Source organism: Podarcis filfolensis (assembly GCF_964270895.1).
Source record: "Podarcis filfolensis genome assembly, chromosome: 11".
In the NCBI taxonomy this organism is placed as follows: domain Eukaryota; kingdom Metazoa; phylum Chordata; class Lepidosauria; order Squamata; family Lacertidae; genus Podarcis; species Podarcis filfolensis.
The window spans coordinates 44652578-44668831 of record NC_139613.1 but is presented as its reverse complement, the minus strand read 5'-3'; the positions used below and the strand labels follow the sequence as shown (position 1 = coordinate 44668831).

Below are 16254 nucleotides of genomic sequence, written 5' to 3'. Positions count from 1 at the left end.
TGAAAACCAAGTGAGGCACATATATGTGTGAACCAGTCCGTTTTTGTTTTTCTTAAAGGGTCTGATTAAGTGGGCGCATCTATATACACATTCTTCCTTCTAGACATCCACTACTGGCTCTGTGCTCTCAAATCCACACTCTCCCAAGTATGCTATTGGTCAGCAATCTGCGGGGCTTTTGCAGACACATTTCCCACAGCAACAAGCCTGCAAACTGGAGTCATGTTTGAAATGAAAGTTGTGCGAATAGAAGATTGTATCACTTGCTTAAAACAACAAAACTACATAGAATACAAAAGAGGCAGCAGCATGCCACACTATAACTAATAATGTTGCCTGGATAGCTCCATTGGTGCTGAAAATACCAAGGTAGCCAGTTTGATCCCTGTACATATGGGACAGCTGCAGACAAACACAGCTTACTGCTTGACCAAAGATTTTAAACCAAATGAATGTGGGTGGACAGGGTGACAGTTGGCTATGGTATTTGTGGATTTGTTGCTGCAGGCTTTGCCTCAGCACAACCTCTATGCTAACATTCCAACTTTCTATCAATCAAGCCTAGATTTTGCATGCCAATGGCAGTTGACAGTTTTAAAACCGGTATGTATTAACATTTATTTACCAGCACTCTGTTTTTCTTTGCACAAGAGTCACAGGGACATTATCATTAATTTTTTAGTTGCTTTTCCTCACAAAAGTGATGCAAAGCGGCTTACAAAAATAGTATAAACATTAAAACCAGTTATAACACACACACAACCAGTAAATGCCTAAAAAGTACATCTATGCAGATGACAGGTCATACATATCCCACCACACTAAAAGAGGCAACAAATGTATGAAACCCTTCAAATTACCGTATTTTTCGCCCTATAGGACGCACTTTTTCCCCTCCAAAAATGAAGGGGAAATGTGTGTGCGTCCTATGGGGTGAATGCAGGCTTTCGCTGAAGCCTGGAGAGCCGCAGCGCCAGCCCCACAAGGTCGGGGGACAGCGGGGAGGCGGAACGGCGCCATCCCGCTGTCTCCCGATGTGGTTTGGAGGCTGATGGCGGGGAGACGCGTGCTTCTCCCCGCCGCCAGCCCCGCAAGCTCCAGGGACAGCTGGGAGGCGCAGCGCGTCTTCCCGCTGTCCCTGGACCTGGTCTGCAGGCAGGTGGCGGGGAGAAGAGCGCTTCTCCCCGCTGCCTGCCCCGCAAGCTCCGGGGACAGCTGGGAGGCGCAGCGCGTCTTCCCCCTGTCCCTAGACCTGGTCTGCAGGTGGGTGGCGGGGAGAAGAGCGCTTCTCCCTGCTGCCTGCCCCGCAAGCTCTGGGGACAGCTGGGAGGCGCAGCGCGTCTTCCCCCTGTCCCCAGACCTGGTCTGCAGGCGGGTGGCAGGGAGAAGAGCGCTTCTCCCCGCTGCCTGCCCCGCAAGCTCCGGGGACAGCTGGGAGGCGCAGCGCGTCTTCCCGCTGTCCCCAGACCTGGTCTGCAGGCGGGCGGTGGGGAGAAGAGCGTTTCTCCCCGCTGCCTGCCCCGCAAGCGCCTGGGGGGGAAATAATTTTTTTTTCTTTATTCCCCCCCCTAAAAACTTGGTGCGTCCTATGGGCCGGTGCGTCCTATGGGGCGAAAAATACGGTAAGTAAAAAGGAAAGCTTTTGCCTGGCGCCTAAGAAATAAAGATGGCACCAGGGAGAGCATTCCACAAGTGGGGAGCCAGCACTGAAAAGGTCTGTTCTCATGTGGCCATCCTTCTGAGGAAGGGACACAAAGAAAACACCTCAGACGACAATTTAAGGATCTGGGTTCGTTCACATGGGAAGAGGCAGTCCTTGAGATACTGGGGTCCTGAGCAACTTAAGGCATTTCAGATCAAAACTTGCACTTTAAATTGAGGCAAGAAACATAATTTGTAGCCAGTGCAGTCATACCATAATTGGTGTTATATCTTTGGACCGTCTTGCCTTGGTCAACAATCTGGCTGCTGAATTCTGCACAAGCTGAACCATCTTTAAAGCCCAGCATACAATGCAGTAATCCAACCTAGAGGTTACCAGAGCCTTAGCAATGGAAGCTAGGCTATCCCTGTCCAACTGGGGCACCAGTCAAAGCTGACAGAAGACACTCAGTCCCACTGAAACCACTTGAACCTCACATGATAGCAGTGGATCCAGACGTTTTCCCAAGCTACGTACATACCTGCTCTTTCAGAGGGATCATAATCCCATCCAAGGCAGATTAATCCCATCTATCCGGTACCAACTAATACTTCCTCGGCCTTATCTGGGTTAAGCTTCAGTTGAACAAAGTCAAGGAAATGAGGGGTAGAAAAACATGGAAAAGAAAAAGAAATAGTCCGGGATAATGGGGTAAATGAGGAACATGATAATGCATTTGGACAGATACAAGAGAGAGGAGCAAAAGGAAGGATGGATGGATGGATGGATTTAATTTCTGTACTGCCCTATACCTGAGGGTCTCAGGGCAGTTCACATAAAATATCAAATACATAAAAATCAAAACAACAACAACAACAACCCAATAACCTCCCCCCAAAAAAGAGCCAGCATTTTAAAAAGGGTATAGGATGTAGATCAAGTCAGGCAAAGGCCTGGTTAAAAAGGAATGTTTTGCCTGGTGCCTAAAGGTGTATAGTGTAGGCACCAGGCGCACTTCCCTGGGGAGAGCATTCCACAGACAGGGAGCCTGCATTCTTGTGTTGCCACCCTCCTGACCTCTCAAGGAGGAGCACATGAAGGAGGCCTCAGAGGATGATCTCAGGGTCTGGGTAGGTTCATATGGGAAGAGGTGGTCCTTGAGGTATTGTGGCCCTGAGCTTTTCAGATCAAAATGAGGAAGAAGATGGATATGGGAAATAAAAGGGAAGGAAACAACTAGAGATGAAAGGACTATTAGGCCAGACACAAAGAGAACAGTAGGCGGTGGAGGTGCGAACATATACAGAGCAATGGGTGGGGGGAGGCAGAAGTGAACTGGATAAACACACTGGAGAGAAGGATGTCATTAACAGCCAGAAGAGACACAAAGATCAGCCAGATATTTCCTCTCCTCACCCCACCCCCCACCAACTACAGGACCAGAGTGATGCTAAACAGACACAGGCCACTTCTTTTAACTTGAGTTCAGACTTTTTCTTCTTTTTTTAACCACGTCTAATTCCACATCCTGACATTTGGATGCTGCTGTCAAACACCTGATAACCTTCAGTGTTAAGGACATGTTTTGCTCTCAGGGATGTAAAAGAACACTTTGGGCATATTTATAATTGTGAGCTAATGACCTGGAAACAAAATATAAAAGAACCCCAATGGTTAACTTTCACTTCATAATGGAAGATGGCATTTTTTAACTCTGGCCCTGCACAACACATTTTCAGCAGTCAAACTACTCTCACCCTGACGCTTTCTTTCCACTATTTGCTTTGGCATTTTTACAAACTAATTTGACAAGATGTAACATATACGCTGGAAACTGCAGTGGTTTTTTTGTTTTTATGTTTTTTGCTCTATTGAAGCCTGGCCATAGACTACTGAAACCTCTGTTCTGAGTATTTTTAGGATCATAGTACCAAAGGTGACTCACTGAGACCACTATATTCAAAATGCATACATTCAGAGTTGCCTTTCTATTATGACCGGTGACTATGACTAAAACAATGAATGGATTATTGTACATTCATGCTCCAAGCATTTTACCATTTTTTATCTCGAAGAGAATGAGGAAATTTTGCTTAATAGCAGAATTTGGCTGGCTAGCAGGGCCATCACTCATAATACCTGTTTATCATAATACCTGTTTATCAAACAGTCTGCTTCTGCACTCAAACCATCTCAATTCTGTATCATGTCAAAAAAACAACAACAAAGTGGCAGACACTGACCTCACACAATCACATGGTAGATTCTGCTGTTAGAAGACTGATAGTACCATAATGAGATAGCAGCTTCAGTGATACAGCTTATTCCCAATTTGAGCTGACAACCTTAGAAACAGCTCCTGTAGCTGCCCTTTAACCACTAGCCAGGTCTGCAGCAGTTAGCAGGTGGAAATGTTTCGTTCCATGCCTTAAAAACCTTCACCTGCTGATTTGCATGTCTCAAACCTTTTTTTTTTTTTTTAAAGGAAGATGAGTAGGCCAAGCTGCTTTTATCAGGTCAGATGGCGAGACTGCAGTCACCCAGGAGGATTATTTTACCCGAAAATTGCACAGAATTTTTCTGCCGGGGTCCTTACAGGTTATGACACCTCGTAATGGGGGAATGCCCCATCACACTGTATCCTCAAGTCAATAAAGAAGCAGCCTAGGCCCACTGACCCAGGAAAATCCTAAAGTCTAGGTATCAACCTCACCGCTAGTAATGAAGCAAATGGCTGTTAAGAAGTTTTAGTAAACTGTCCTACACCAGGCATGGGAAATTTGTGGCCTTCCAGCTGTTGTTGGGCAACTCCCAGCACAACTGACTACTAGGCCATGCTGGCTGGGGCTGACGAGAATCAGACTCCAACAATATCTAAAGGGCCATAGGTGTCCCCTACCCCCCACCCCAAAAAAAGATTAATTCCACATAGTTATCAGTACAAAGTCTTTGAGTGATAGTTGTACCCTTTTGCACTCAAGTTACAGTATTCTGAGTACTTCTAAAGTCATTGCTGCAGGATACATATGGGTTGCAAGCAAAGTGAGAATATTAGAAATATTATCTTTTTCCAAGAGGGGGACAAAACAGAACATGAGGAGATCTAACCACACTTCTTTTCTAGCAGATATACTCAAGCCTCTTTATTGCTCCATTTGAAAACCATAAGAGGCTGTGGAGGAAATTTGCTACAGGATGTGGGTAAAGGTGCAATCGGACAAAAGCAGGACGACACAAATTCACATATTACTCTGACAGTGCCATGCTATACAGTAATACTGATTTCATCCTCCAAGTATTAATCTTTATGTAGCCAGAAGAGGGTGAAAAGAACAACAAACTAGCCAAATGAGTACTGAGCATCCTCAGTTGGGTGGGATGATGGCTGACTGTTGTGGGGTGGGGACCAAAAACCAGGATGACAAAAATGGAATGGAGTATCCTGGGAAAGGACACAACTGGCCGGTGGGCACTTTAAACATCCCCATGCTGCAACATGTGTTACAGGTCCCATTTGTATAACTAACCCTTGTTTAGCTTCTTGGAGATTTTGTCTAAAGTTTGTAGGGCTATAGCCCTATTTGAGTGTTCCAGTTATCCTATGCAATTAGAATCACATGAAGAAGAGTGGCAACAAGTTACTAGCTCAGCTCTCTGTCACTGTTCTCACCACTCTCTCCAAGTTAGAGGCAAATGTCTGCAATGCAAAGCAGAGCTGGGTCCTAAACAGCACAAGGAGCCTATACATTTAGAAAAGATTCCATACTTCAGAAATTAATGCTACAATTTGTGGATGGTACAACATTTTATTTTTATGAGGGAGAGGGGAACTAGCCCGCTAATATGAGGTATCAGAACATCTAAATAGGGCTTAGATGGATGGACCAACAATATAACCCAGAAACACACATTTTATTTTAATCATACAGCTAAAGCATATACTTAGCTTTCCAAAGCTGTGGCAAGAGAAGGCTTAAGCGACATTATGTGGAGTATATCACAATCACCATTTTTATTATTGTGACTGAATTGCATATTCTGCTGAAATATTTACTGATTTTGCCTTGAAGAACTGTTTTAGATAAAATCCTATTTCCCCTTAAAACCATGACACTCATTTCTGCAATACAAGAATTATAACGTGGACAAACGCAGCATGGGAGCAACCTTCAGAACAAGGTATAAGCCTGTAACTCTTCTCAATACTCTGAATGACATGGATCTACTTAACAGGAAAGTGCACAGAGTATTGTTAGTTAGACTATTCCTGTGACATAGATGCCGGTGATTAGTTTTAAACACACAACTATTAACGTAGCTAGCATTGGATTATCATAATCAAGAACTGCTCTTTTCTCATTTATGTGCAATGACTTTCTACCTTCTCTTACAACTAAAACATAAGGCAGTGATTCTTAAGTGCTTTAGCCTAGGCATTCATAGATTCTAAGCCAAGAAATATGGTGTATGCAAATAAAGAATGCTGATTCACAGTTCTTTCTATCTATATGAGGGAACGTAACAGAACGTTAACACATTTCCTTCCTCTTTGCCTTTCTGTAACAATAAGCGCATCTGCACAAGTACTGCTGTGCTACAGTTATTATTTGGTACACCAGGCAACATTAAATTCTTAAACTTGCAGAATGATAAGCACTGCCATTCTGCTGGGAGAACCAGCATCAAAATGAGCAGGGGAAAGTCATGCAATGTGAGTAGTAGTAATTTCAAATTACTAAAGCAGAGGTTAAAAAACTGATATTACCAGCTCTACTGTAGCTGGGTAATGAAAATGTTTTTCAAATTTCAGATAACCAAGGCATCTGCCTCTTCTCAGGGGAGCTCAAGGCAGCATACAGGGTTCATGCCTCCTAACTGTATCTTCACAACAACCTTGTAGGGTAGTTCAGTGAAATGCCCAAGGTCACTCAGTGAGCCTCACAGCTTAATACAGATCTGATCTCCCTGATACTATTCAGACACTTTAACCACTGCACCACACTGGCTCTGGATAAGCTTCCTGCCAGAGTGGTCAGCAGAGAGGGGTGGCACTAAGCACCTGGCCTCCCAGCCGTGATGTCTCTGCTGCTTGCTGAGAGTGACAGGGGCAAGGTGGCAGTGGAGATGGGAACTAGCTCAGAGCAGTAATACGTTGTGAGACTCAATGGGCAGCCTCTACTGAAGATAGGCAACTCTGCTACATCTCTACACCTGGGTTGATTGAATGATCCAATCACATCAGATGCAGATATATGAAAGAATTATCCTGCTCCAAGATGATGTGGAAGATTACTGGAAGGAGGCAACAACAGAACAGGAAAATGTGCAAAATCACTGATCAGGCTGCCAACTTTCTGGGAGGGTACTCTGAATTAAAGAAATCCTCACTGGACTCTGGTAGTGGTCTGAGCACAATAGAATGTCCTTCTGGCATGTACACAATGAACATGTATGAAATACAAGCACTTACATTTTATAACCTGTAGACAAATCTAATGACTGAAAACACCATTTTCAACATAAGAACATAAAGGGGCATTCATTCGCCAAACCATAACACAATCCAGTCAAAATTTGGCATTTAAAACATAGCACAATGGGCATGTACTGTGGAGTCAGGACTAATCCATGGCTTCATGGTATTCATCTACCTTATGGTTGTTCTTATCTTGGATCATACAGTGGTGCCCCGCAAGACGAATGCCTCGCAAAACGAAAAACGCGCAAGACGAAAGGGTTTTTCGGTTTTTGCGTCGCTTCGCTAGACGATTTTCCCTATGGGCTTGCTTCGCAAGACGAAACGTCTTGCGAGTTCTTGCGATTTGTTTCCTTTTTCTTAAAGCCGCTAAGCCGCTAATAGCCGTGCTTCACAAGACGAAAAAACCGCAAGACGAAGAGACTCGCGGAACGGATTAATTTCGTCTTGCGAGGCACCACTGTACATGATGCAGCAGTCATGTTTGGGGAAGTAACATATGATCTGGGTGCCCATGCTGGCATCCAATTCTCCAGAAACCCCGTTTGTAGTTTCTCTCCTTCAGGGGTATGTGGGGAGTGGTATAAAAAGCACGAGTGACAGCATGAACTCTGGGCTCAACCTTCATTTACCTCACATGGATGTTGCAATGAAACTGCTGTAAAGAGGGTTGTGTTTTTAAAGTACAGTAGACCCACAATTTATGAAGGGGTTATGTTCTGGGGATAGTGCGTAAAGCCAAAATTGCATATAGTCAAAACACGTTGAGTGCAAGGTGGGTGGGATTGCCAAAGTATTTTCCCCAGATGCCCTCTCCATTTTTAATTTTTTAAAAAATTGTTTGCCAAGCACATAAAGCTGAGAGCCAGTGTGGTGTAGTGGTTAAGAGCAGTAGTCTCGTAATCTGGGGAACCGGGTTCGCGTCTCCGCTGCTCCACATGCAGCTGCTGGGTGACCTTGGGCCAGTCACACTTCTTTGAAGTCTCTCAGCCCCACTCACCTCACAGAGTGTTTGTTGTGGGGGAGGAAGGGAAAGGAGAATGTTAGCCGCTTTGAGACTCCTTAAAGGGAGTGAAAGGCGGGATATCAAATCCAAACTCTTCTTCTTCTTCTTCTGAATGCACACAAGTTAAATGTCCATAAGTTGTGAGTATAATGTTATGAAGCAGGGAGGCTTTTTCTTCAGTTTCAAAGCATAGGCAGCTGGTATAATAGTTTATTGCAGAGTTTCTCTTGAAGTTATGCTGCGTGCAATTCCATTCCTGCCACAGCATCACCCCCCTCTCATGAGCTCGGAGATAAAGTCATGACATGCAGCTTTATTGATTCTCATCTAAAACTGCTGCAAACAAGCTTGTGACCTCAAGCATCTTGCACAGCAAAAGCTTCTGGAAAAGCCACAGTTATCAAAAAACAAAGGCTAAACCTCTCCAAAAAGGCATCAAAAATTCTATGCTGACCTCTCAAAGTAGTTTACAGTTTGCATTTTGACCGAGTCCACTGGAAAAGTGCCACATTCTTTTCCTGATCAGTGTATGCCAATTGTGAGTCATTGCTTCTGTTGCACTATTTTACTGTTCAGGAAACCAATGAGCTGTACAGCAGCTTCACATTTTTAATTTATTCATCTCTTTACCCCAAAGTGATGTTCCACTTCCTGCTGAACCAAGCAATACCTTTAGGAGGAAGCAAAGAGGAAAAAAATAAGGTAAGGAGGGAGGAGAAACCCCTGGAGATACTGTGGGACTGCCTGAAATGAAAAGTTTACTTCTAAGGATGAGAAAACATTTTCTGATGCACATCAGGTTGATTCTTCATTTCCTTTTGAGGTGTGTAAAAGCAGAGCAGGGGTTTTGTCAGGTTTCATGGTCCAGGTGTCCAGATCTGACACTGTTCCATGATCTAGATCAGGGGTCAGCAAACTTTTTCAGCAGGGGGCTGGTCCACTGTCCCACAGACCTTGCAGGGGGCCAGAGAGCCTTGTCTGCTAGAGAGGGGTAGGGGAGGCTCTAACCCAGGTTAGGAACATCCTTGGTAGAGACACGACAGGTTATGTTGCCTCTCTAGGAAGAAGCTAGCTGACTTTCAAGAGAAGTGATGGGGGCCTATGGCTTTCCAGACATTGTTGGTCTAAACTCCCATCTATTGATTTTTTTTAACACGCTGGTTAGGGATGATGGGAATTTCCAGCATCATCTAGACCAGGGGTCGGCAACCTTTTTCAGCTGTGGGCTGGTCCACTGTCCCTCAGACCATGTGGTAGGCCGGACTATATTTTTTTTTGGGGGGGGGGAGAAATGAACGAATTCCTGTGCCCCACAAATAACCCAGAGATGCATTTTAAATAAAAGCACACATTCTACTCATGTAAAAACACGAGGCAGGCCCCACAAATAACCCAGAGATGCATTTTAAATAAAAGCACACATTCTACTCATGTAAAAACATGCTGATTCCTGGACCGTCTGCGGGCTGGATTTAGAAAGCGATTGGGCTGGATTCGGCCCCTGAGCCTTAGTTTGCCTAACCATGATCTAGATTATATTCCAAGCACCCAATCCTTCAGATGTCTGTTCAGTTCAAGTGAACTACAGGTTCAGTGTCACCTCATTGGAAGGATGTGAAAGAATTAACTGTGGTAGGGAACCTTTGGCCTGTGGGTTCCCCAATATTCAAAGCAGATTTTCAGGGAGCTCAAGAGATAGCAGAAGGATTGAATCCAAGCAATTTTTTTAAAAAAAAATAAAATTAATTACCATAAAAACTCATTATGGACATTTTAATATTTTACTGTTTTACCTAGTCATGGTATCTACTTCCATACACTGATTAATTTATGTATCATTTACCTTTGTATCCTGTACTACCTTGAATGGATATATGCACTAACAAAACATTTGGAATATTTAAAGTCACACTTGTAGCACTGAAATTTATTTTACAATTTCTATTTTTAAGTCAAAAATATGCAAATTTCCAAAACTAATTCAAGGGGAGTTTTTGAAGGTATATTTACTCACTTGGAGGGAGTTAGCAAAGTTAGGTGCAAATGCATTTATTATGTGCAACATTGCAAAGATAGTATTTGCTATTTAAAAAACCAACAACCTTATATTTGCTCAAATCACCAAACATTATCAAACATTTTTTGATAGTTGATCTAGGTATATTTGTACTAGCTTTTAGTGTACCTCGCAAACAAAGTGTTTAACATTTACCAGCCCATGAAAAAAATTAAGCCATGTCTCTATTGTTGCTGTGTAGATGTTACTGTTCACATGCTTGAATCCACATGCTTGAAGGAGGAAGTCTCAATTTTGTGTTTATGTGTGTGCATTAATAGTATGTATATTTGCAGTGATCCAATGAAAAGAAGTGCCCCTGAAGAAGGAAAAGAATAGTGAAATGTCTTGGACCTTTAAACTACAATAAACTTTGAGAACACTTCCCTCTTTCATTTTCTTGCTCTTCACATAACTACACAACCCAGAAATTATAAAGCTGTGAATGTGGCTAGCTTCATGCTAAGACTGGCTAAGGTATGGGAAGTACATTGCTAACCACTTAGAAATGTTTTGCTACTTTTAATGGTAGTGATTCTAAGAGAGAGGTGAGCCTCAGCAACTCAAACGGCCAGTGCACATGTAATTTGCTTGACCACATGCTCCTTCCCAATCCCTCCTTGTGGAACCTGGCAAGCCTTAACCACATAATCACATTTCCCATAGGGACATTATTCCCTGTGTTTGTGGTGTTCTTTTAAGTTGTGTTAAAATTCATTTTGTGTTCAAGACTGCCTTCAACCTTTCACAGGGCTGTACTGTTCCCCTGAGGCAAGGTGAGAGACCTTCAGCTCCCAAGGTGAACTTCTGTATCTCTAGATCAGGGATCCTCCTTTGGCTCATGGGCCGATCTTGGCCCACCAGACTTCCCCATTTGGCGCATAAGACCACCATGTGTAAGCCATGGCCACCCCCATGACACCTGATGTCATACAGGTAAGGGTGGGGCTTGACCAAAGCTGCTTTGTCCAGCTCTGAAAGCAACCGGCAACCAGTTGGTTGTCAGGAGCCTTTGAAGTGCTACACAAAGCAGGAACCCAGTGCTAAGCAGAATCACTCTCCCTTCATATCAGCTGATCCAAAGGGAGATCAAATTCTAATGAACTTCTGAAGTTCTTTAGCTTATTAACTTCTCTTTCTCTCTTAAATATTTTTCTATCCCTTTTTCTCGATTTCTTCATTTTCCTTCCTTCCTCCTCCTTCTCCTCTCCCTCTTTTTTGCCTTTAATGTTTCAGTTTGGATAAAGAAAGTATGTTTGACAATAATCTTTGTATTTTTCTTTATAAACCTTAATAATTACTCTAAGAAAAAAAACAGGGAGATGCTGAGGTCAAGCTTTTGTAGCAAAAATAACATGCTCATTCAACATAGGTTTCATTGTCCCAAGCTCATCTGATTTTGTTCCTAACATAAAAATTTCTTGTCAGTTCACCAAATGACAAAGTAAAACTATGAATAAAATCAAGTGCCATTAACCTAGTCTCTATTTTCTTGGAGAAGGTATTTGAACACTAGAAGAAAATTAGAGAAATTCTGAGTCATTGTGTGTTTGTGTGTGTGTGTGTGTGTGTGTGTGTGTGTGTGTTTTAAATTGCATATCACCCTTCATCCATAGCTCTCAGGGCAGTTTGCAGCATAAAAACAAAACAAAAAACATGTAATATGTAATTTTGAAAAGCTGTTGCCAAGTAATGAAACTTTGGAAAATTATGATATTGAACATGTTAGCTATATATGGAAACGGAAAATGTGTCTGCAGGTTGACATTTTAACAGAATTACGCAAATCTGAAAGAAGGACATGAACAGGTAACTTGAAGGTTGTGAACATAAATTATTACTGAAATTAAGTAACCATTCAAATCAGTGCAAATAAAGATGTTGCAAGAGTCCTGCTGGAGGTTGGATCTGATTTAGTTCAACATCCTATTTCTCAGAATGCCCAGTCAGATATCTATGGGAAGCTTACAAGAAGGGCTCACTTCTAAATACATGCAGAAGAAGGCTGATCGCCAAAGAATTGATGCTTTTGAATTATGGTGCTGGAGGAGACTCTTGAGAGTCCCATGGACTGCAAGAAGATCAAACCTATCCATTCTTAAGGAAATCAGCCCTGAGTGCTCACTGGAAGGTCAGCTCCTGAAGCTGAGGTGCCAATACTTTGGCCACCTCATGAGAAGAGAAGACTACCTGGAAATGACCCTGATGCTGGGAAATATTGAGGCCACAAGGAGAAGGGGACGACAGAGGACGAGCTGGTTGGACAGTGTTCTCGAAGCTACCAGCATGAGTTTGACCAAGCTGCGGGAGGCAGTGGAAGACAGGAGTGCCTGGCGTGCTCTGGTCCATGGGGTCATGAAGAGTTGGACATGACTAAACAACAACAACAGATAATGTGGATGTTTAATGTAATAGTTACATGAAATGTCCACATCATTCAATATGTCCAGACTATCATTCATGCTGCGTTATGATGTTGTGTGAAAGTTGGTTCAAGACCCATTGAGGTATTGATTGGCTTCTCTTATTTAACTCTAAACAACCACCACAGGTCAGACTCTGACCGTATGTTTGCCACCTCAGTTCAGTCATTTGCAGAAGAGTAAATGGTCAAACTATCATAGAATTATTAAATAACTTAAAGCAAATGCATACTAATTTTGGATCCATTTCCTCTTTCTAAACTACAGACATTGTGAAAGATTTATTAAATATTTAAGCCATTACAATTGCTATATTGATAAACTCTGTGTCATGGACTGGCTGGATGCAGAGGAGTGCAGCAGGCACCAGCGGGTACCTTCAGTTCTCGTTAACTGCTTCATTGGGGCAAGATCTACTGGAAAGGCCTGAGCTGTTGTGTTTCTCTGAATAAAGAGAGTTAACTTCACTGACAGTGCCCCACACCCAGCGCAGCCAGATTTTATGGCTGGTGGTGGACCAAACAGAAGACTGGGACTGTCAGGTCTGCCACTGGAGTACTGCGCCCCCACTAGGGTGCCAATTGGTCCATTTGCCAGCTCCCCACAGCCGTCAAGACCATTGCTGACATCAGCTGGCCATGCAGTTGAGTCTCACCCCCAGCTCTCCTCGTGGCCCCATGCCAAGCTGCAACAACAACCACTGCCTGAAGATGGTAAGCAGTTTTAATATGAACCACCAGCACCACCACAATTCTGGTGTGACTTTATTGATCATACAAATAACAAAGCATTAGTAAGTTCTAATTAACTATGTCCTAGTAGTTCAAATACAGTTTTCTATCTTACCCAGAAGTATACTGTGAAAAAGCACAGTGGTGAGGCTGCACACCTAACAGATTCAAACCCAAAAAATAAGTGTCAAAATGCCTCTTTTTAACATGGGATACACGATTTAGCAAAGAATGTCTTCCAACCTTTCCCACCTCATCTATCCCAAAATCAAGGAAGTAGCTGAGACATCTGTCTGACTTAACTCTAAACCTCCCCTAACTTTAACCCTGCCCACACTATACTGCAACATGACTGTGTTGTGCAAGAAGGAGAAGCATTACTACTAAATTGGGGAAAATATGTGTTCCAGCTCAACTAAGAAAGCAATTATTCTAACCAGGATGGCAATTTTCACATTAACTCACTCCCCCCAAAGTATTTAAGGGAACATGATGTTACAGATATTTAGCTTAAAATTAGTTGTGCTGAACATCAGTCCAGTACAAATACCTCTAATAATAGTTTGTGGTCAAAAATTTAATACAAAATTTAATACAGAATGTAGCAAAAAGCACAATTCTATTGATCCATTGAGGTTTAGAAATCAATTATAATGTTCCAGTGTAATTGCTCCTTAGCAGCATCATTTGTTGTGGGATATTAAAAGGCCAGTATGTGAGCAATCTTCATCTGGAAAATACAGAAAACAGCGAAAGAAACACACAAATGCTGCAAAGCCATGGAAGAATGAAATGAACAACATTAACAAGACCTCTGCCAAAACAAAAATTAAGAGCCCTATTTTCCTAACTCAAATTTCCTAACCCAAGACATTATTTTATATTTTTTTATCTCTCCCCTTGCAGCCCTTCTGAAACAGCTTATAAGACAAACACACAAACACACACAAAAATGCAGCTTAAATAAAAAGCCACACACACAGTAATCAGAGTCAGGAATAGCATCAACACTGTCCAAGGCCTGTCTGAAAATAACATTGGGAACAGTTATTTCTGAGCAATAATGCACAGGATTGCATTGGAACTGAGGCATAGCACTGGCAAGAGGAGCTCATTTAGGATCCCAGCATCCACAAAGGAACAGGTAAGTTATCAGGCCCAAAAGTTTACAATGCTTTTTTTGTAATGACATACATTAACACAATTAGCAAAAGTTTGTGGTCTTTAATTTAAACACCTGAGTGGAACTCTGGATACACCTCTTTATAACAAATATATTGTTTGGTTTCATCATTATTTTCCTTTTTTCCATTCTATGTCTCACATCGTAAGCTCTAACTACAACAGCCATCAATCCCGCTTAAAACCTAAATTTTGGGTGGACAGAAGAAATTGATCAACAGAATTCGGGGTTAGTTAATTTCCTGCTATGGGACGCAGGTGGCGCTGTGGTCTAAACCACAGAGCCTAGGACTTGCTGATCAGAAGGTTGGCGGTTCGAATCCCCACGACGGGGTGAGCTCACGTTGCTCGGTCCCTGCTCCTGCCAACCTATCAGTTCGAAAATGCGTCAAAGTGTAAGTAGATAAATAGGTAAACTGGCGGGAAGGTAAACTGTGTTTCCATGCGCTGCTCTGGTTCACCAGAAGCGGCTTAGTCATGCTGGCCACATGACCCGGAAGCTGTACGCCGGCTCCCTCGGCCAATAAAGCAAGATGAGCGCCGCAACCCCAGAGTCGGTCACAACTGGACCTAACGGTCAGGGGTCCCTTTACCTAATTTCCTGCTATTCTCCCCTCTCCCTGTAGCCCCCCACCCAATGTGCCCTAGAGGTGCCCCCAACACACTGAAACAGGTTTGTAAACTGAGACACAATATACTGTATTCAACTTTTACAAATGCCAACATGTGTTCTACTTTGTTTTCCCTAATTACCCCCCTTGAGAGAAGTTTCACCTTGCTCCATGAGAAACTCAGGAGTTTTGTAGAAAACAGAAGCACACAGGGGCATCTCAAGATGTCAGCAGAAGAACAATCACCCTGTAGCAAAGATAGCAGGGGCAATTTGGATGTTTTATCTTAAATCAACTGAATGTTCATGTGAAACGAAGGCCACTTTCAAAAGGTTTTCCTGCAATCCTTGTGTCATGTCATAGCATGCATGCTGCTTACTCATCTCGCACACAGGAGGGTTGGAATGAACGTGCCGCCAGGGGAACACTGCACTGAGGAGTTGCCAGAGAAGAAAGGTTTAGTACAGTTTTACAATTGTTCAATAGAACTGGATTCACATTTATCCTCTTGGCTGATGAGGAAAGGAAAGGGATCAGTATTAAAATGTGTTTAGCATCAATGTATTTGTTAATTAGCTATGCTGCAGTTTGTGGATTTCATTTACTAGGCTGTGTTTTCTCTGTGCTAAGAAATACACACTCCTTCAACTCCAACTGGAAGGATAAGAGCTATGTTGAAAACATTGGCAAGGTGGGGGTATCAGATAAGCCATGGGGAGAATAGAGGAGCATTCCAGTGTTTTGAAAAGTTTCCTGATTTACTATGAACTGGTGTTCTGACTAGCTTATACCAGCCCTTTATTTCATGCAAGTTTATCTGGCTTCTTAGTAAGTCAGGAAATTCCAGTTTTTAAAAGTGTGCCCACATTTTTAAAGGCATTGTCCTTACCCCATTCCCACCCCTTCTCCAAACCTCTGATTGAAATGGTTTTTGTATTAACATTTCAGAAAGCCATTTCTTCCCTTCCTCCACCAGATACCCCCTCCTCTGTGTTTACACAGATAATTGGGGTATTTCCAGCTCTCCACATGCTCTTCCATATCATAAAAGTAAATGAAATCGTTTTCCACATTGACAAGCTTTGTTTCAGACCTAGTGTTACTTAAAAACATACATACATCAAGAG

General features: G+C 42.7%; 1 protein-coding gene across 4 annotated transcripts in view; it reads right to left on the bottom strand.

Moving 5' to 3' along the window:
• The window catches only part of TNFAIP8 (TNF alpha induced protein 8), a 46237-nt gene that overhangs the window by 6372 nt on the left and 23611 nt on the right, over nucleotides 1-16254 (bottom strand). Inside the window, exon 2 of one of the 4 annotated variants that reach the window (XM_083577198.1) lies at nucleotides 2184-2277. The exons of the other annotated variants lie outside the window; for them this stretch is intronic. Coding sequence (XP_083433324.1) covers nucleotides 2184-2232 — 49 coding nt within the window. The 5' untranslated portion in view covers nucleotides 2233-2277. The remainder of the gene's footprint in view (nucleotides 1-2183; nucleotides 2278-16254) is intronic. 4 annotated transcript variants of the gene reach the window in all.